This window comes from Lactuca virosa, chromosome 8, assembly GCF_052849685.1.
Source record: "Lactuca virosa cultivar CGN04683 chromosome 8, Lactuca_virosa_CGN04683_v6, whole genome shotgun sequence".
NCBI classification, from domain to species: Eukaryota; Viridiplantae; Streptophyta; class Magnoliopsida; order Asterales; family Asteraceae; genus Lactuca; species Lactuca virosa.
The window spans coordinates 90,848,168-90,870,459 of record NC_136433.1 but is presented as its reverse complement, the minus strand read 5'-3'; the positions used below and the strand labels follow the sequence as shown (position 1 = coordinate 90,870,459).

The window sequence follows — 22,292 nt, the reverse complement described above, 5'->3', positions numbered from 1 at the left end:
GAATGATTAATAGTTTAATAGTACTATATAGACTGTTAGGCATCAAAATCTTAAAAACTCATGTAATAAAATAGTATTTAAAGTAAGTTAGGAAAACTGTTCAAGGCTTATGTCCAACCTACCATTTTAAAGCCACATATTTATCGTTTTATAATCGTTTTTGGTATCATTCTCAATTATAAAAAAGTAAAAACAACTTTATTCTTTAAAAATGTTACTATATACTTCACAAGGTCTTTCCGAAGATGGATCATAATTTGGATGTAACTAAAAGTTTAATTACTACGTGTAACTAAATTGTAAGTTAAATATAGGGCGAAGTACATAAATTAGTATCATTATTTCTTTCATTTTGGGCTCTTAGTTATCAAAATAACAATGTATTTGTTTGACGTACTAGTTGAAAAACTAGTTGCTAGCTGAAAAGTTAGTTGATAGTTAAAAAGCTAGTTGTTAAATGAAAAGCTAGTTGATAGCCGAAAGTTAACCGATAAAAAATAACATTTTGTAAAACTAATTGATAAGCTAGCTGAAATATATAAAATGACATTTAAAAAAATATGTCTTCTATAATTAATTAAGGGTATATTTGGAAAAAAAATTTAAAAATTAAAAAAAAAAAAAAAAACTCTTAAAAAGCTACTATAAGTAGCTTTTTAAAAAACTAGCATAAAAGTAATTATTTTTTGGTTTGTCAAATATGACAACTTAGAAAAACTCGAAAAATATGCTAGTTTATCTGTTAGTTATGGTGTATCAAACATAGCTTAAATCAATAAAAATTGAAAGAAACTAAAATTAAGTTGTTAGTGCATGTAAAAAATATAAATTACGTACAATAAGAATATGACAAAAAAAAACTTACTATTTTAAGTGGCAGCCTTCCATCCATGTAAATATTTATAAACTTGAGGGTGGTTTTTAGGATATATTTTGTAATTTTGTTTTATTTTAATGTTATTTCTTGTTATGATAGAACTAGATGTGCATAATTATATCTCAAACAAAAATAAAAAAATAAAAACAAATTAGTATATACTCTAAATGCTAAAAAATTTAAGTATGACTTAAATCAAAATATCTATGGCATCGTCGTCTTTGAGATATAAACAAGAAATGCATTACGAAACTCTAGTCGGAAGGAATTTTGGAATCAAGTGGCCATAAGTCAGATACTTTATTTAGAAAGATAACAAAGGCTTTGTTCTTCGGTATCAGTGAAATGGCCAAAGATCTAGTAGGGTTCATACATACGTAAGTTTATGGACCTTTTAAACTGTTAAAGATGGATACAGTTACTTCATTGCATTTACTAATGACTTCAGTAGATATGGTTATGTCTACATGTTTAGACATAAACATGAAGCTTTTGAAATATTCAAATCTTTTCACAATTAAGTAAAGAATCGGTTTGGTAGGTGTTGGATCTATATGCTCGACAATCATTTTAGAATGATGTTTGCCAATAACATATAATCTTAAAGGGTCACACTTTATTAAGTTGTCACAGATTGGTTATATATTAAGAATTTGATTGTTAGTAAATAAATTCACATTATCTTACTTGAAGGTTTAGGGTTGAGAAACTTACGTGAAACGTGAGACATTTAAAAAACAAGCATCCATGATTAACACATGTGTTTTGTAGGGTACCCAAATGGAATGATATGATACTACTTCTATACCTCGGTCAAGCACAAAGTGTTGTACATAGGGCTGAATTTTTAAAGAAAATTCTCTTGTTATAGGAAACAAGTAGGAACAACAGATGCTGAAATTCAAGAACCACAAAATGCAATACTTTATGAAAAGCAGTGATGAACAACATTGTGAGACCTTACAAATGGTTCCATAGCCTCCATAACAAACACAAAGCATTCACAAATATGATAAAGTGTCTCAATATCCAAAGAGATATGGATTTCTCATGACTAATAAGGACAGGGGGCTTTGTGTATTACCAAATTATTTTGGTGTCCTTCAAGTATTGTGCAAGATTACACACATAATCATTGTTGCCTACAAGCTCAAGATCCAAAATCCAAGTCACTATTGGACAAACAAAAATGGTATTAAATGATTGTGGGTACAATGCAACTTAATACTTCCATTATTGAGTCTAGTTCGGGGAATTTTTGAAAGATCTAGTATGCTCAAGAATCATATTAAAGTGATATTGCTAATTAACATATGATACTAAAGGGTCTCACTAACAACAACTTGATATAATTGATTATTTATTAGAAATTGATTTTAATAAATATTCAATAAACTCTTATAATTAATTGGAAATTATTTATTTCTAGGAAATAATAATTTTCATTAGCAAGTAACACATTATTTCATATTGTATGAATTAATAAGTCATGTACCACTTTTTGGACTAATTGAAACTTTTTGTCTTTTTCCTAAACACAAAGTTTATATTTTATAAACTTAGAGTTTATAAAATTTAAATCATTCTTCTTCCTTTTTTTCTTCCTTTTTGAGGTACGGCCGAAAATTGACAATGAGACAAAGGAATGGGGTTTTGACTTATTTAATCAAAAGTAATACTCATTCCGTCCCAAAATTATAGTCCATCTTTCTTTTTTGGTTTGTCCCAAAATAATAGTCCACTTCTAAAAATAAATAACATTTTTATCAAAATACCCCCTCATTATTATTTAACCAACTAAGCATTTAATGGAACATTAAATGCAAAGTAAGGACAAAACTGTCATTTTATTAAATAAAGTTAGTGGTAATTAATGTTTTTCTTAATATGTGTGTTTTTTTGTCTGTGGACAATAATATTGGGACGGAGGGAGTAAGAAGCATGAGAGACATTCTAGCTAGTAGAAGCATATGTGCTTAATGGTTAAAGACCCATGAATATTGTGCATGATATATATATATATATATGTGAGAAAGGCTTTCACTTATGATTGCTTCTCTTCTCCCCCCAAAACCGTAACATGCATCATGCATGGGTTTCTCTCTCACTTTTGATCATCTTATGAAGATATTACTTGCTTTTATACTCTCTTGAAGTTCATTCTTTGGTTATGAACTTCAAGCCTAAGAGTTAAGAGTTTTAGACTAGCATCTACATCAAGTTGGCTTCTTGTTGGTGTCTCTAAAGTTCATCATTCTTCATCAACTTCTAAGCCTCCCAAGATGATCCAAAGAACTACAAAGGTTATTATTTGTTCTTCTTCTTCTTTGGTTGTGTTTGTTTTCTTTCCACACTTTGCTAGAAGATCCTTGGTAGGTTTAAACTTGTTTATGTTATTCAAAATGATCAAGTCTTCCGTTGATAAAAATCATGTTTTTAAAACTAGTTTTTAAATAAAAACCTAACAGTTTTGTGAACTTACCATCAGGATGGAGTTCAATACTAAACATGGTGGAATGTCCATCTTCAAACAAGAAAATATCAAATTTATTATTTTATAGTTGGATTTTCAGTTATGATATGTAGTTCATTAAAAGATAGCTTCTTACCATATATCATCATTGCATCATTGCATCAAAGCGTTGAGTGGATGGCGTGGTGGACCATATTTTCATCATTATTAATAAATTCCATGTAGAAAAGAAGAAGAACAAGTGGTTTTGGAAGAGGGTTTTCTGTGTCTCTGAGAGTTGTATTAGTGACGATGTATACAAACAAACAACTACCTTTTAGGGATGTTAAACAATAAATGAGTCTATACTTATTTATTCAAATGACCTTAAGGAATGTTTCATGTTTTGTACCAACGATGCAAGTTGAAATTTTTTTACATCTTATCCAACAGTTTTCAGCAAACCAAAAATACCAAATTTGCAGTTTACTCTATTTAAAAAAATATGTTTTATCGGTTAAGTGCACATAACAATAACATACTTTAGATCAGTTTGTATAATGTGGTTTACTTATCTAAAACGAAATAGTAACATACGTTGGTTTTCATCTATTTAATAAAAATCATCATTTGGGCAAAGCAGCAATGTATAATATCATCAACCAGTAATAATTTTTTATTGTGTTTATATATTGTGTCGAAATTTGATGGACAGATCAATTCTATAATAATATGGTTCTAACATAAACGAAAGTAAACAGTCATGAAGTAGACAAAAATCAAAGTAATGGTTAACCTAAAACATTTTATGGTATTGTCATATGTATGTGACCCTGTTTTCAAATTATATGTTAAAACAAGCATTACAATATCTATAAAAATGGACAAATTGTTAATTTTGATACGTGTGAATGTATTAAAAAAAAAAAAAAGTTGTCTTCAAATACACGCAAGAACTGACACCTTTGGATTAAATAGTGAAACCTACTTCATAATTAATAAGTCTAACCCATTTATAAGTATTAAAATGGCCTACTTTATATCTATATTATCATTGGTTTAATATAAATTAAATAATTATTCTCAACCTCCATTATTGTCAATTATTTTATTTAAGAAATCAACCATTACTAGTATCCCAATTCATCATATGGTGCTTTTGCATTCTATAATCTTTATTTTATGGATTGGATTTTTTATTAATTGGGCTGTGATTGACTATATAAAAGTTGCCTAAGTACAAGTAAATAAATAAATAAAGAATTAGACAATTTAGAATTTTTACGGATTCTAAATGAATATTCACTCCCCAAAATGAGAATTATAATTGTCTTTTAACGATAATAAGCATTAATAAGGGTTAACTTCCTCGATCATTATAATCAGAGATTTAGGGGAAAAAATATAGGGCTTTTTAAAATACAAACCTAACTAACTCTCATAAGTTTTTTTTTCTTCAGGGAAAAAATTGATCTTTTCTAAACATAACTATTAATTTCTTTTGTTCTATCTGCGAAATATACCAATGAAACCGTAACCGAATTAACTCATATAGCATATCTGTTAAGGAGGGAGTCGTTCCCTCCCAACCCACCGAACTCACTGCCACATCAATTTTTGTCTTTTCTTTTTCTTCATCTTTCCCAACCCACAACACACGGAAATCCTATCTTTCTCAACCCACTCAATTAAAAAAAAAAATACAAAACAACTAAGATACAAGTTTTAAAACACATGGTACAAGAGAAAATGAGAAAGATAAAGTAGAGAGAGAGATGATGAAGTGGGTTAGTGAAACCAATCAACCAACCCGTTGAAGCGGGAGTGGTACCGCCGATAACTCTATTGCTAATTAAGATTTTATCTTTGATTGTTTTGTATTTTTTTTAATTGAGTGGTTGAATGGGTTCAAAAAGATAGGGTTTTCCGTGTGTTGTGGGTTGGGAAAGATGAAGAAAAATAAAAGAGAAAAAAATGATGTGACAGTGGGTTCAGTGGGTTGGGAGGGAATGACTTCCTCCTCCCTTATAACATAACCATTATTAAAAACGTTGGTGTGGTTATGTATTTCCATTAATCACAGTGCAATGGTTTGGTTTCGATTTTGTTGTAAAACACCTTATACATAATTCAAGTGAACCACTATATGTAATGAATATATAAAATATTTAAAAATATTATATATTTATATGTAATAGGTAATTATATTAATTAAATAAGGAATTGAAATTGAAGAGAATATAAGATACGGACACAAACTCACAACATATCGGGTCTTATTCTCAGATCTCTTGCACACAACAAAAAGGAAACATATTTAACAAACAACAACGAACTTTCATTTTTTTTTGCTTTTTTATAGCAACATAATTTCTGATTTTCACCATTTATGGCAACGCATTTTCTATTTTTTTCATGTTAAACTCGTTGAAAATTTAATAAATTAAGCTGGAATGCTTACTATAATCAAAATCATTTCATTATAAAACTAGATTTATTATTTTAAAAATTTATCATCATCATACCCAATACATTAATTCTTTGTTAAAAAAAAAAAAAAAAAAAAAAAAAGAAAAAAAAAGAAAAAAAAGTCAGTATGACATAACGAGTGATGTCTTCTTCAAGATAACCCATTGCCATTTCAACTTTTTGACATATAAACTGCTTTCCCTCCCTAAGTCAATGGCACAACGGTTGTGTGGACCCTTTTATCTCCAATCACAGCTTGCAAAAACAGACGAATGACAACATATGGCTATTTTTTGTTTACTTTTGTCTTATCAACATGAACACATGAAAAGACGAGGACATTAACATCTTTTAAACAAATAAAAGAGTGAGAACAAGTTAATGTCCAACCTATTAAGTTTATCACAGTAGTACTGATTCTACGAAAATCATATAAAAATTGGTCCCAACAAACATTTTCCGAAACACAAATGTACAGGTATTTCTTTGGATTCCACACACCAATTGAGCGTTTTTTTTCTGTTCTGGTCACCACATACATTTTAAAAAACAAAAGAAAAAAAAAACTCAAATCATACAACTTTTTATAGACTCATCCTTAAACAAAAAAAGACACTACATTTCAATCACAGATACATATATATTGAGAGTAGCATGTAATGATCTTCATAGAGCGTATAACATCCATCCAAATTGGAGTATATATGCATTATGGTCCGAGACTTAGAGGATTCCAGCACTTATGCTGGAAGTTGCATTTATCTTGAGTGAGTGCTCCGGAATATACGTTACACCTATATTTTTATTCTCACTATCATGTTTATGCTTTTAGATTAATTATAAGCAGGAATATTATATAAGATGATGACATAACATACCTTTCTCCTTAACACTAATTTGTAAAGAATCTAGTGTAATAATCCCGTCTGTAAGTGGAAGTAGCTCAAGCTTAATAGTAGCTGTAGACTTCGAAGGAACACACCTTCAATCAAAATAAATAAATAAATAATAAACTAAAAATCACGAGGAAAAAAAAAAGTAATATTTATTATTATTATTACCCTAATGGAACGCGACTTTGCAACCACAGATGTGTGCATCCCAAATCACTTCTTGGAAGCACATCAGTGATGGAAATTGGTTGCTCATTGAAAGAGAAAGCTCCAATGCCAGTTTGACGCCCAATTTCATCATTGCGTCTTTGATTTTCTATTAAAGCTGAACTGAGTCTCTTCATGGCAATATTGTGTCTGTCAACGTTGACTTTTGTTGACTTTTCTTCTGGGCTTAATGGTGTTGCGGGTGCTGAAGTTAATGAGACAACAGATGGAAGAGAAGTAAATGAGGCTGGAGCAAGCACTGTTAGTGTCAGATCTTCAGATGTCAGGTTTGAAGCTTGCAGTGTCAAAACCTGTAAAACCATAACATAAATAAATCACTTTTCATATAAAACATGAACTAGCCATTAATTAATATAATAATCATGAACTACGTTTTTTTAGATTGAAACCTGAACAGGTAATTGAAGAACTCGTTCATCTGAACCAAGATTTGGCCTTGACATTTGAGATGCAACTGAGATCAACAGATCCCTTGACATACGTGGACGCCAACTTGTTGGTTGTTTGAAGAACAACCTAGATTCTGCATCCAAACTATGTCAGTTATTGATTTTTTATAAGACAAAATTTCATAATTGGTCCCTGTGGTTTGCAACATATCGCACTTTGAGAACTTATATGAAAAACGTCACGCCGCTGGTCCCTATTGTTTCAATAATTGCATGAATGGTCCTTCTGGTGTTAACTTTAACTTTTGAGTAGTTAGTTTTTTTTTTCTAAATGGCCAAAATGCCCTTGGACCAAATCTAATAATTCTGTATACCTCAAGGATCAATTATGAAAATTATATATATATATATATATATATATATATATATATATATATATATATATATATTTCAAGCTTATATATGTAGTTAATATATATATATATATATATATATATATATATATATATATATATATAAAATTTCAAATTTTCATAATTGATCCTTAAGGTATACACAATTTTTAGATTTGGTCCAAGGGCATTTTGGTCATTTAGAAAAAAAAACTAACTACTCAAAAGTTAAAGCTGACAACAGAAGGACCATTCATGCAATTTTAGAAACCACAGGGACCAGCAGCATGACGTTTTTCATAGAAGTCCTCAAAGTGCAATATTTTGCAAAGCACAGAGACCAATTATGAATTTTTGTCTTTTAATAATATAAAAACACAAGAAATAGTGGCATAAAACATGATTACCAGTATAATTGCAGCGACATGATACTAAAACTGCATACTTATCACCACGTTCTACATGACCACTTGATGTTGCATGTCCAAAATGTGATTGTGTTGACCGAAGATTCCTATCACTTTGACTTTTACTGTTCCTCCATAATGAAGTTGCAGGTTTTAGAATGAAGGAATGTTCTTCTCCTCTCCTGTTATGAAAAACAACTATTTTAGAATGCAAAACTAACTTTGATATCTTTAAAACTATGTTAATGACCTGAGGGCTAAATCTGGCAAGCTGTGATCATTTCCTGCTTCAATACATGCAATTGGTAAAGATAAAGGAGGTCCACCTTTGGAAGCCTCTTCGTGTATAATTGTTATTGTATCCAAATATATTACAATATCTGGCACATGTGCAGGACAAACATTCTAAAAATAAAAAAATGAAGACATTAGTATTAAAAAAAATGGGGCCCAATAGAGCTAGGGAAGAAAGGTTGGACCTTTATCTGAACACAAAGAAGGTCTTCTGTATTACAATCAGCAGAAAAGGAAGAGATCTCAACAGGTTGTATAATTTCCACTTTTCTCCTCCACCTTCTCCCTGGAATATAAATCCCTTCTAATCCACAACGAACAGAAAACCTTTCAGGCTCCAGGGGTACACCCCGGAAAGATAAAAGTCCTTCAGCTTCACCTTTCTCATCCTTTGACTTTCTACTTGAGAACTGATCCTGATCTTCTAAGTCAATGCTTGACATAGAGCTAGAGGGTGAGACAGGAACAGCACTAGGAGGAATTGCTGACATGGAATAGCTTCTGAAGTGTCCAAATGAAAATATAGGGGATGCTGATGTGGCGGAAGGGTTGACTTTTGTTGATGAGGTACGAACACTTGAAGAGTTCATTTGAGGGGGAGTTAATGAAGGAGATGGAGAAGGAATGGAATTTTCTAAAGGGAGTAACCATTTTAATAAATCTCCACATGGATCTTGACTTGAGGGAATTAGGGATTCTGTAGTTGAGTGATGTAGAGTGCTCTCTTGATATTTTTCAAATTGAATGATTTCTAAAACTGGATCTTTTAAACAGTCTACACCAATGTTTACCTGTAAAAGCACCTGCATCCTTCCAAACAAGAAAATGGAATGCAAATCAGTAATCATTGGCTGATTGCATCCTTTGTTTGGATAGCAAAAGGAAAGGAATGGAATGAAACATTCCATTCTTTCTCCGATTCCATCATACCAAACACAAAACAATGAGATAATTATAATAAAGAAGTCATGCACCTCATTTCAGAAACATACCACTATATCTCCATTAGCCAATGAGCTACATTTAAATCCATTTCTTGCAACTCCACCAGAAGTACTTCCATCAAGACTTCCTCTATCAACTGAAGTATTCAAAAGGGCTTTCTTATCAGAACCCTTGTTGGAATCCACATCATATGTAGTAAACTTCCCTCCAATCATTTCTGTTGACTCTCTAAACGTTTCCTGTGTTTTTCTTTTTGACCAAAGTGGCTCATCTGACTCAGCAGTTCGAGCAAAAAAATGGGAATTCCTAAATCTCTGCAGAATCATTTCGGTTTGTCTTCTGTGATCTTGCATTCTGAGAAGAGATTCACCAGTGGAAAGATCCTTTTTTGGGTCAGTCTTTTCATCCAAAATGTCATTAGCATGTTGAGGTGTACCATGTGCATCAGGACTTGTAGCTGCAGAAACAGGGGACCCATTGACCTCACCATTTTGCTTTTTGGCATTTGGGCCTATGCCATTTTTACTCATTACTTCAGCAACCTTGAAGGGTGTAATGATTTCTGTGTCTTGTTTATATGCAGATAAGCATGCTAGTATATGAACCTGTTCTCCTGTAAATAAGAAAACATGTAGTATTTTATATGAAAAAGAAAGTTAGAGCAGTTATATTCAGGGGAATGTAATTCTCATTGATTGAAATGACAAATTACAGGGAAAAAAAATTCCCTTTACAGATAAAAAGATTGACCTCTATAGCTCTATGTCTAAAACTAAATCAAAAGAGAATGGGTACCTGGGAAAACAAAGGGGCGATCAAAAGCTTTAAAAGATAGCATATCTGGTTCTTCATTCCAACTATCAGGAAGTTCCTCTGCAAAAGTGATGAGTACCAATTAATCAATTATAAATCAGTATATGGTACATTTAAAAGATGCATACATGTGCATGCATATAAGAAAAACTATGTGTAAAATAAAATGTAGTAAGAGAATGGTGAGGAAGTACTGCGTGGAATGGTGATCCATCCTTCTTTTTCACAAACATCTATGTGTTTATCCACAATAGGTGCTCCATTCTTTGTACTTAAGCCCCCAAATGCGCCATTTTCACTTTCACTTCCTTCACTTCTTCCATCAAACTTATCAGACAAAGATACAAATGGGAATGGATCTTCAGCCACAAGATCCTCTAATGTTGTAGTTGGCTTTTTATTGCTTAGTTCTACTTGAGCTTGTGGTGGTAGAGGTTGTGGTGGTAGAGGTTGTGACACTTGAGCTGCAGTCTGTTGGGACCGCAGCCCCAAAAAATTCATTGCCTCACCAAGAATTTATCTGAAATGTAAATGGTAAATTGTCTTCAGTATAGCTCTATAAACATATAGATGGAATGTTAACTTAAATCAATAAAATATACTGATCTATAATAATATTTACAGCTAGCATTGTCTTATCAAATATCAGCAAGCTAAAACAACAAGTTATTATTTCAGCTTTCATGGAGGTCCATTAGGCAGTAGTTCAAGCACAGATCTAGGGTTTGAAATTGGAATTGTGTTATTTGGTTCAAATTTCAAATCCAAATGCAAGCAATGGAATTGGACTCGTGAACACATTCATATTATATGTAGATCATACAGAGAGATTTCCTAGGAACCTTTCATGATTAGTAAGTAAATTGAGATCACATAATTCAAACATTCCACATATTTTTCTTCAGCAACAGTTTAATGAAACTTTGGGTAGTATTATCAGCATAGATCAGATCCATTTGTTCCAAATTTCAACCGGATTCTTAATCACACCTTAATTATATCCATATCAAACAAAGAGATCTACTAAGAACCGTGCATTATTGGTACCAACTTAATATAACAAAATATAATGTGAATTCTAATTCAGTTTATCTTCCTCAAAAATGGCGAGCTATTTGAGTAATTATACTTCAAAACAGCTTTACCAGTCACCATAACTTGGATTCGATCTCATGATCCAACACATATTAGCAACATTTACTGAAGTAGAGTATACGCTAGGGTTTTGGCAATATGTAAATTCAAAAATATATAGCTGTACACGATTGCGAATATTGTATACATCAATACGTATGAGACAGATGTGTAATGATGTAAAGAGATGCAGGAAACCGACCTAATCGGAGATCAGGACGGAGAAGACACCGGTCGCCGATCGACTTGAATGTGAATTTGTATGGAATTTGGCAGGAAAGTTGTTTGATTTTTGTACGGCTAAGCCCTAACTTGTGCAACTTCTGGATCTGAATTTCGTGGGGGTTCTTTAATACGCTGACAGCCCGGTTAGAAAAATGGGATCTCCGTCCAAGTTTTCTTTGTTAGTAATTTGCTTGCTATTAATAAATTATTCGATACCTATCTTGTGCATTACATGTTGTACCTTTCGCATGAAGTACTGTACATATCGCAGCGAAGGTAGTACCATTTTCGTGGAAAGTAATACGACTAATATTTACTATAATAAATGAAGATTTTTTTTGCCACATGACACACTCTCATTCAATTTGCCAAATGTAATTTTGTGGTTATTTTGATTTAATTTCTTTTCCACATGTCATTTTATAAGTTTTTCTATTTTAATAAATTTCACAAAATACTTTAATGTAATAATTACAATAAATATAGTAATAAATGAATATCAATTTCATCAATTGACTTACCTTTTTATTTTAAAATTCTCAAATTAAAGCTCATTAGTTTATTTTGTTTATTTATTTAAATTTAAAAGATAAAAATCTACTATAATAAATGAAGATTTTTTTTGCCACATGTCACACTCTCATTCAATTTGTCAAATGTAATTTTGTGGTTATTTTGATTTAATTTCTTTTCCACATGTCATTTTATGAGTTTTTCTATATTAATAAATTTCACAAAATACTTTAATGTAATAATTACAATAAATGTAGTAATAAATAAATATCAATTTCATCAATGGACTTACCTTTTTATTTAAAAATTCTCAAATTAAAGCTCATTAGTTTATTTTGTTTATTTATTTAAATTTAAAAGATAAAAAAATCAATTTTAATAATTCATTATTTTTCTTATTTTCTTATAAATCCAAAGTTCTTAAATATTCAAACTTTTATATTTATTTTTTTTTAATTAACTCATGTAATACATGAGTTTTACACTTAGTCTATTATAATAAATGAAGATAATTTTACCACATTTCAATCTGTGATAAGTTTTGACACTTGTCATTTTGTGATATTTTTTAAATAAATAATATCCACATGTCAATTTATGGTTTTTTTTTCAATTTTTAAAATTAAAAAGCAACATAATCTTATACTTATATATGTAAAGTATCAAGTGTAATAAATATTATATAAATTGCAATTAATATGATCTTCATTCCTTATTTCAAAATTTTATTTTTAAAAATACTTAATATTTACATTTTAATATTTTATTTTCTTTAATCAACCCGTGTAATACACGGGTTTTACACCTAGTTTCTTGTAATAAACATATATATTAGTGTTTGACGATCTATGTTTTAAATTTTTAATCAAACAAAGTATTAAGTTACTTAAAACATAATATGACTTTTAATAAAATGTCTCTTATTTTGTTAAAATAATATTTAAAAGTTTTATATATGTTGCACGTAAGTTAATTTATGTTTTACGTAATATCAAGGTAATTTGGGTAATTGTAATTTTTTTATATGGTTGTTACTAATATGGAAAGTGATTCGTACAAAACAATTTTTTGTCATACACAACAATTTATATATTATAAAGTTGTACAGTATAATATTTTAAAACATCAATTGTTGTGTATGTAAAAAAATTATTATGTAAAAATTATCTCTTAATAATATGACAATGTCATGACATCAAAATTGAAACATAATTTTATTCATATTTTGGGTGTGTGTCTACGCCACAACATACTAACATCATTGTTAATGTAATCTGAATTTAGTATAAGTGACATTTATATAATTGTCCTAACGAGAGTAGGAAATCTTTCCCTCCGAACCCATCCATTCAACTTACGCTTTTCTCTCTCTCTCTTTTGTTCTTTTCTAACCAACAACATATGAAAATTTATCTTTCAAATCTACTCAACCCATTGTCATATCACTATTTTTAATAATTAAAAACATACAAATTAATTTATTGTGTTTTAAATATTGTAATTCAAATACTTTCTCATAAAATGCATGTTAATACCAAATAAATTTATGAACACTTATATAAAAAAACCCAAGTATTTTAAATAAATAATTTCAAACACCAAAAACCCTTTCCGTGATTCATGAAATTTCAAAAAATAAAACAAACTATTTTACAACTATTCGATGCACACTAAAATTTAGGCTCATAACCTTATTTTCACAAAAAGGTTATTAAAGATAATGGCCTAGAAAAAAAAACAAACGCTTCAAAGACTTGGGATTAAAGTTATCTTACTTTTTATCATTTTCAATCGGAAGCTCAAAAGAGATTTGGAGAACTCTTTCATAAGGTCGGAGCAATCGACGATGGGGAAATCCAGTAAAGGTAAAGGTTGTGACATACGTCCTATCTCATTTTCAAGTCGTCGATGCACGAGGAGTGTATATATATATATATATATATATATATATATATATATATATATATATATATATATATATATATATATATATATATATATATATATATATATATACACGATTACACTGAAGTGGTTATTCTTACGATTTTGGATTGAGTCATATGATTTACAATGTTCTTATTGAGCAATCTTCTTCTCCAATTCTTTTTTCCAAGCTCTTACTTTACTATGTTCTCCTTATTCTTCTTTAATTTCTTGCATTTACTATGTTCTTATTATTTGTTATTATTGTGTTCTTGTTGAGAGGTCAAGAAAAAATTAATCAATCTACTTTAAGCATATTAGTTTCATTCATTTAGTTACAGAAACAAAACTATACCCTTTATATCGATTTTTTAATGTGCTGATCTATGTTTGTCTAGAGAAAGCCATAAAAGTCATTTTAATGCATGATGACAAAGCTAGTGGAACGGACCAAAAGCAAGATAAAGAAGTTTTTTACTGTTACACTTCAACGTGAATAAACAAAGACGTATCTGTTGTTCCAAGGTTTTCAATAACTCTTTTATACATATTATTATAACCTTCGATTAAATTTTCTAATTTTATATTATTGAATTTGTTTATATCAATGGTTTTAGTTTCAAAATCACCATTATAGTACAAGACTTTGTCGGCGTGGTGTCACTTATGTTATTTGATCGTGACGCAAAGAAACTTCTGGAAAAAAACACACAAGAGTTGCTTCAAAAGTTTAATGAGGTTATCGATATTAACTTCATTTACATAAACTAATTTTTACTTTTTGTCTGTCTATTTTTATAACCGTTAATTTTTTCATTTTTAGGAGGATAATATGGAGATTTATCTGTCTGCTTTGAAATTACTTTTGGATAAAAGTTGGCGTTCAAAATTCAAATTTCTCATTATAATTTGAAGAACAATGTTGATGGTTATGCAATCTCAAACTTCAATGTTTATAATAAAATCACTGTTGAATTGGAAAAAAAAAATTAACATCGAACAGGTAACATTCTTTTACGAAACATACTACAAACAGTACACTTGTTAAATTCGTTTTTATATTTTAGTTGATCAACTAACATATTTCTATATACTACAAATATAGGCGTCGTAATCGGATTCGTTTAACGTTTTATCGGCGAAATTCGGATGTCAAGACACATTAAAGTTAAAGATTTTAAATATAATATAATTAAATCTAATATTTTAAATACTTTAAAATATTATTAACTTTTAGATTGACATATGAATTTATTTTCTATATTTATGATGCAATTTCGTTTACTGGTGATAATGTCACACCCGATTCGAATATTGATAAAAGCATTGCAACAAGTCCACTAACTAAGTGGAAATCCTTTAAAAAAGTGTCCAGACATGAAGAATTAAAACACAACTTGGAAGAGCTTTACGATGTTGATAATCTGGAAACAATGTCCTCAACCAAACGATCATTAACATCAATGATAAATTGTACTTCTGGAAAAGGCAGGCCAAAACTGTTAATTCCAAAGAAAGAAAAATAGTATATGATTTTCATGATTTTATATGAGTAGTTGGGTGGTTTGAGTACGATTGATTTCATATTATGTTTACATACTATTTGGTTTTTGGGTTTGGTTTTTGATTACTTTGTTTCATACTATTCGTTTTTTGGGTTAGAATTTTGATCATTTAAATACATTTTGGGTTTTATGAAATGTTGAATTATTTGTCTATTTTCCTTTTGGGTTTAAACTCATATGAATTTAGAATTTTGATCATTTTTTACTCTATTATTCCGTTTGAATGTGAATTTGTCAGCATTGTTACAATGTTATGTTGGATTAGTGTCTAAGCTTGTAACTATATTTGGTATGTACTTGACCCGGTTATGCATGGTCCTTTTGGGTTGCCTTCACCAAAACAACTTGACAAGGTAATTTGATATGAGAGAGAGGATATTATGGTTTATTGATATATTATAAGAATAATATATTAAAGGAGAAATCATATTTATTTAATTAGTATTAGTCATAAATTAATTAGGAATTAATTTGGTGACTAAAAGAGATTAATTAAATAAAGGGGCATAAACTGTCAAATGTGTGATAGTTGAGTTTTGGGCTGGGAAACCTAATGGACTAAGGGAAAACGAAATTATGATGAAGGATCATCATATTTTCGTCCAAGGGCCTTATTCCAGAAGGTTCCTTGGGCTACTTGGTGGCTAAGGTATCCATTAGGGTTTAGACTGAAACCCTAGCAGCTTGCACTATAAATAAGACCCCAAGGCTCTAATTTTCGGCCACTTTCTTCCAAGAGAAACCCTAGGGCCGAAAATTAGCATCCTCCCTCCTCTTTCAAATTTGCTTTCTTGCTTGAGGTGTTTGTGATCCATTATAGGAGTTACAATTGTGACTCTAAGCTCAAGAGAAGAAGATAAGAAGATCTAAGCCAATCTTTGAAGAGGTAAACATCTAGATCTGATGTATTAAGTTAATTTTCGAATTATGTATGCTAGATTAGGGTTTGCAAGTCTTGGATTCAATTCATGTACAATAGAGAAACCTAGATCCAAGCATTAGGGTTTGTATGAGCACATAGGATTGTTCTTTTGCATAAAACCCATCAGTGGTATCAGAGCCATGATTGGTTTATGTTGTATGTGATGCAATTGTCGAATTCTTGCTGAAAAACGATTTTCTTGCCTCTGCCCGAACCAACTCGGCGAGTCAGTATCTGGACTCGGCGAGTTGGCCCTACTCGGCGAGTTCAGATTGCTACTCGACGAGTTTGGGACTCAGACAGACGATATCTCGGGATTTCTTGCTGTTTTGGTGAAGAATAATTGCCTTATATGTTTTTAACTGATAAAATTCGAATTTTATTGTTATTGAAAGATTATCCTTGCCAAAACACAAGATAATTACCAATTGATTAGATTATAAATTCCTTATATGATTAAAATTGATTATTTGAATTAATTGGGTAACTTATCTTGCAAGAAATTGAATTAGGTCAAATATAGATAATCACTAAATTAATTGTTTGATTTATATTATTTGTTATTTGATCCCTTGTGTTTTGAAAAGTTCAAAACTTGCCCTCAAGTTTTGAAATTTAATTTTTGATTAAAAGTTTAATTTTGAAAAATTTAAATTTCAACCCTTAGAATTTTACAAGTTTAAAATTCAATCTTATACTCTATCTATTACAAGATTAATATATATATATATATATATATATATATATATATATATATATATATATATACATATGTATAAGAATAAGCTAGTCTTATCGCTAGTAGGCCTCATTCACGAAGCCAGTCTATAAGGTGGGTATAAGGTTGATGCCTATAAAATGGCGCTTAATGGGTGTACACTCACACCTACCGCTTGCTTGACTGGTGGAGGGTCGTTAGACGAACGGATAGGATAGGGCACTTAATTCCTCATTATAAGTATAATGGAAATATTAAAGTAACTACATTGTTTTATAAATTCCCAATCTTAGTTACTTTAGGGTAAAATGTGAAAATGATGTTATTCCATGGAATTACACTTTGTACCCCTGTCAAACGTTAGTGGAGCGTGCGTGGCTAACCGGCACACTAATTTGGGATTGACATTGGTGACAAAGGGTGGCTCGATATTTTATCATAGATCAATGGAGCGTGCGTGGCTAACCAGCACATTGATTAGGTGATGAAGACATTGAGTGCACCATGTTGATTCGCATGGTTATTCACAAACTTGTTTGCGATCCTCGGCATCCCAGTCGCAAATTTGAAGTGCATATCGAGATTTAAACATGCCATTGAAATGTTCAATGAATCTCAAAAGAAATCTAGGAATTTTCAAATACATTTAAAACTTAATTTCTTTTTGTTTTTCATGGTGAGAATTAGTGAATCGTCATTCACTTACCTTCAAATTATTTACTTTTAGATTATGGCATCACTTTTCTAAGTTGTAAATAATGTTGTTGGATCCTAGCCCTAATTTCTCATTTGGGTGTTTAATTGGGGATTCATTTCTAATCAAACTTTGTTCCTTTCTATTTCAGATGTCTAACGCAAACGCAAACAACAACACTTCTGGGTCATTCTCGTTGATGAACCTATGTCAAAAGGTGACATTTGATGGCTCGAACTTCAACGAGTGGATGAGATACATTCGCATGATAACTCGCTACGAGGACAAAGAATATGTCCTCGACGAGAAGCTAGAAAAGATCAACCCAGAAGAAGCTACTCCTGAAGAGATGGCCGCCTTTGAGGCCCACGAGCGTGATGCAACGAAAGTTCATTGCATCATGTTGGCCACCATAAACCTCGAACTCCAAAAGTCCTATGAGGACATGTATCCATATGAGATGCACCAAGATTTGCTGGACAGGTACCACCAGAGCGCGAGACAAGAGCGCTATGAGATCATCACCAACATGATCACCGCTAGGATGAGGAGTGGAGAATCCCTAACTGCTTATTTGCAAAGAATGCAAAGGTATGTTTATTGTCTTCTCAAACTTAATGTTAAGTTTTATGAGGATTTGGCTATCGACATCATCCTCCACTCCTTGCCTTCCTGCTACAACCAGTTCAGAATGACCTACCATATGAACAAAGAAGAGGTCACCCTGAGTAAACTTCAAGGGCTCCTGAGGACAGCTGAGAGCAACCTCAAGGACAAATCTATTGCATCATCCTCTACTGTAGCTGCTCCTGTGTTGGCAATTGGCCAAGGAAAGGGAAAGAAGAGGAAGGCTCCTTCTAAGAGCCACCATAAGGGTAAGACCCAAGATGGTTCCTCTTCTAGTGGGACCAAAGCAGGTTCTGTTAAGCCCTCTTCTGACCCAAAGGAAGCAGAGTGCTTCTATTGCCACCATAAGGGCCACTGGAAACGAAGCTGCCCTAAATATCTACAGGATATTAAGGATGGGAAGATAAAGCCCACCTTTGCAGGTATGTATTTAATTAAATCTAATAACTCATCACTTGCTACTTCATGGGTCCTTGATACTGGATGTGGTTACCACATTTGTTCTGATTTGCAGGGGCTAAGAAAAAGTAGGGAAGTGGAGCATGGAAGGATAAACCTGATCATGGGAAACAAGAAGTCTTCACCAGTAACCAAGATCGGAGTTTATTCCTTAGTGTTGAGTAATGGGTTAGGGCTAGATTTAAATAATTGTTGCTATTCGCCAGATATGGCAAGGAACATCATTTCTTTTCATGGATTGTTTAGACAAGGTTTTAGATATTCGTTTGATAATAGTAATGGTTCTATTAATGCTTATTTGAATGGTGTCTTTTATTTCAATGCATTTATGAATCTGTGTTAGTTATAGATAATTTAGGAAATGATGTTTTGAATATTGATTCGTCCACAAGTTTGGACAAAGCATGCTTGTGGCATTGTCGCCTTGGCCATGTTAACAAGAAACGCATAGCCCAACTCCAAAAGGATGGAGTCTTGGAGTCATTCGACCTTAGGGACGATGACGTGTGTGAATCTTGTTTACTTAGGAAGATAACCAAGTCACCCTTTACTGGTACATGTGAAAGGGGTGAGGGTGTATTGGATCTCATACATACAGATGTATGTGGACCCTTTAGATCCACCACAAGGGACGCTTGTCGCTTCTACGTGACTTTTACAGACGATTATAGCAGATATGGATATATCTACTTGATCAAGCAAAAGTCAGAAACCTTTGAAAAGTTCAAAGAGTTTAAGAATGAAGTGGAGAATCAGCTGGGCAGGAAAATCAAGATGGTTCGATCTGATCGAGGAGGAGAGTACCTAAGTCTTGAGTTTCACGACTATCTAAAAGAATGTGGAATAGTTTCGCAATTGACGCCTCCTAGAACGCCACAATTGAATGGTGTGGCTCAGAGACGTAATCGAACCTTGTTGGACATGGTTCGTTCTATGATGAGTCGTGCTTCGTTACCAATCTCATTCTGGGGGTATGCCTTAGAGACTGCCGCCCATATCCTTAACTTAGTCCCCACCAAGAAGGTTGCCAAGACACCTCACGAGATGTGGACAGGGAAAGCTCCCTCGTCAGCACATATCAAGGTTTGGGGTTGTGAAGCTTTCGTAAGACGAGAGACTCACGACAAGCTAGAACCTCGTAGTGAGAAGTGTTATTTCATCGGCTATCCACAGAAGTCTTTTGGCTATCTCTTCTATAGACCAAGTGACAATGTTGTCTTTGTTGCTAGGATAGGAGTTTTCAGAGAGAGAGAACTCATAAGTCAAGGAGACAGTGGGAGTCAGATTGACCTTGAAGAGCTTCAAGAGTCAGGAGATGAAGGAACCTCTGACACTGGCGTTCAACCTGAGGAGGAAACTCCTGTTGAACCAATTGACCAGTCCTTACCTCTTAGACATTCGAGTAGAGTTATTGCTCTACCCCAGTTTTATGGTTTCCATATTACTACTGACGGGGATACGTTTATTAGTGATAGTACACTAGTAAACCTGGACGAACCTAATAGCTACAAGGAAGCCATGGCAGGCCCAGAGTCTGCTAAATGGAAAGAGGCAATGGACAGCGGGATTCAGTCCATGTATGACAACCAAGTTTGGAATTTGGTTGACAATGTACCGGGTCGTAAGACATTCGGGTGCAAGTGGATCTTCAAGAAGAAGACAGACATGGATGGGAAAGTGCATACTTATAAAGCGCGATTGGTCGCGAAGGGCTTTACTCAAACTCCTGGAGTTGACTTTGATGAGACCTTCTTGCCAGTTGCCAAGATAAAGTCTATTAGGGTAATGCTCGCAATAGCTGCATTTCATGATTATGAAATCTGGCAGATGGACGTAAAAATCGATTTCCTAAATGGGAAGTTGGCTGAGGATGTTTACATGAATCAGCCAGAGGGTTTTGTCGATGCGAAGCATCCAAATAGAGTGTGCAAGCTTGAGAAATCCATTTATGGATTAAAGCAGGCATCTCGCAGATGGAATCTTTGTTTTGACGAGAAGGTCAAAGAGTTTGGTTTTCTGCGAAACGAAGATGAGTCATGTGTGTATGTCAAGGCCAGTGGGAGTATAGTGAGCTTCCTCGTATTGTATGTCGATGACATACTACTCATAGGAAACGACATTCCAACCTTGCAGGAGGTCAAATCCTGGCTTGGGAAGTGTTTCGCTATGAAGGACCTCGGAGAAGCTACATATATACTGGGAATAAGGATAGTGAGAGACAGAAGTAAGAGACTGATAGGACTCAGTCAGGATACATACTTGGAAAAGGTACTAAAACATTTTAGTATGGAAATTCCAAGAAAGGGGAGTTACCAATCCAATGCAATACCAAACTGAGTAAGACTCAGAGCCCAAGTACAGAGGCAGAGATAGCTGATATGAGCCGAGTACCTTACGCTTCCGCAGTTGGCTCGATTATGTACGCTATGACCTGTACTCGCCCTGATGTGGCCTTCGCTTTGAGCATGGTCAGCAGATATCAAGGGAACCCTGGTAGGGCGCATTGGATTGCTGTCAAGAATATTCTTAAGTACCTACGAAGGACCAAGGAATGGTTTCTAATCCTCGGTGGGAGTGATGACTTAAGGGTGCGAGGGTACAGTGACGCTAGTTTTCAGATGGATCGGGATAATTACCGATCACAGTCAGGCTGGGTCTTTACCCTGAACGGAGGAGCAGTGACTTGGAAAAGTTCCAAGCAAGAGACCGTGGCTGATTCAACGTGCGAATCAGAGTACATTGCGGCAAGCGAGGCGTCTAAGGAGGCTATATGGTTGAAGAACTTCATTGGAGACCTTGGAGTTGTGCCATCCATAAAGGAGCCCATGGAAATTTTCTGTGATAATGAAGGAGCGGTTGCCTTGACCAAGGAACCAAGAGATCATGGCAGATCTCGACATATCGACAGGAAATACCATTTTATTAGACATCGGGTAGAAGAGGGACTCCTCGTTGTGAAGAGGGTATCGTCAGAAGATAACCCAGCAGATCCCCTTACGAAGGGACTGAGTAGGGTTAAGCATTTGAAGCACGCTAGGAGCGTTGGACTAAAGGATGATATTAGTTTAGATTAGATAGATAGGAAATTTGTAATGGATAATTTTGTATTCAACATTTTGATGATTAAATAAAGGTGTGTTATTTATAAGAAAGTTACTATCTTGTGTTGATTATTTATCTATTATTTCCAATTTTGCATGTTTTGACTTCCTGAATAATAAGATTGTTCGAACAGTCCACAATCGCTCATATGTCGGAAGTAGATATGAAAGAAGATTGTCATAAATTTGTTTGTAGATTGTCTGAAAGGATTTAGACATAGCAAAGGTTTGCTACGAAGTTTATGAGTG

At 32.8% G+C, this 22,292-nt stretch overlaps 1 protein-coding gene across 1 annotated transcript; it reads right to left on the bottom strand.

Annotated features, from left to right (window-relative positions):
* Nucleotides 1-6,253: 6,253 nt before the first annotated feature.
* Nucleotides 6,254-11,689, bottom strand: LOC145129835 (heat-inducible transcription repressor). Its single transcript, XM_079064645.1, has 11 exons — nucleotides 11,496-11,689; nucleotides 10,354-10,679; nucleotides 10,142-10,219; nucleotides 9,394-9,959; nucleotides 8,587-9,204; nucleotides 8,358-8,512; nucleotides 8,108-8,289; nucleotides 7,309-7,442; nucleotides 6,860-7,209; nucleotides 6,677-6,780; nucleotides 6,254-6,592 (listed from the first exon to the last, which is right to left on the bottom strand). The coding sequence occupies exons 2-11, from the start codon at nucleotides 10,658-10,660 to the stop codon at nucleotides 6,522-6,524; spliced, it is 2,565 nt and encodes an 854-aa protein (XP_078920771.1). The 5' UTR covers nucleotides 10,661-10,679; nucleotides 11,496-11,689; the 3' UTR covers nucleotides 6,254-6,521.
* Nucleotides 11,690-22,292: the final 10,603 nt, after the last annotated feature.

What these genes read in the sequence shown, in the direction of transcription:
- LOC145129835 (XM_079064645.1), bottom strand. Translation starts at nt 10,660, where the DNA reads ATGAATTTTTTGGGGCTGCGGTCCCAACAGACTGCAGCTCAAGTGTCA. An exon ending in TTGCCAGATTTAGCCCTCAG is followed by an intron (nt 8,290 to 8,357) that starts GTCATTAACATA and finishes TTTTCATAACAG; the next exon opens with GAGAGGAGAAGAACATTCCT. An exon ending in AATTAGTGTTAAGGAGAAAG is followed by an intron (nt 6,593 to 6,676) that starts GTATGTTATGTC and finishes ATAAAAATATAG; the next exon opens with GTGTAACGTATATTCCGGAG.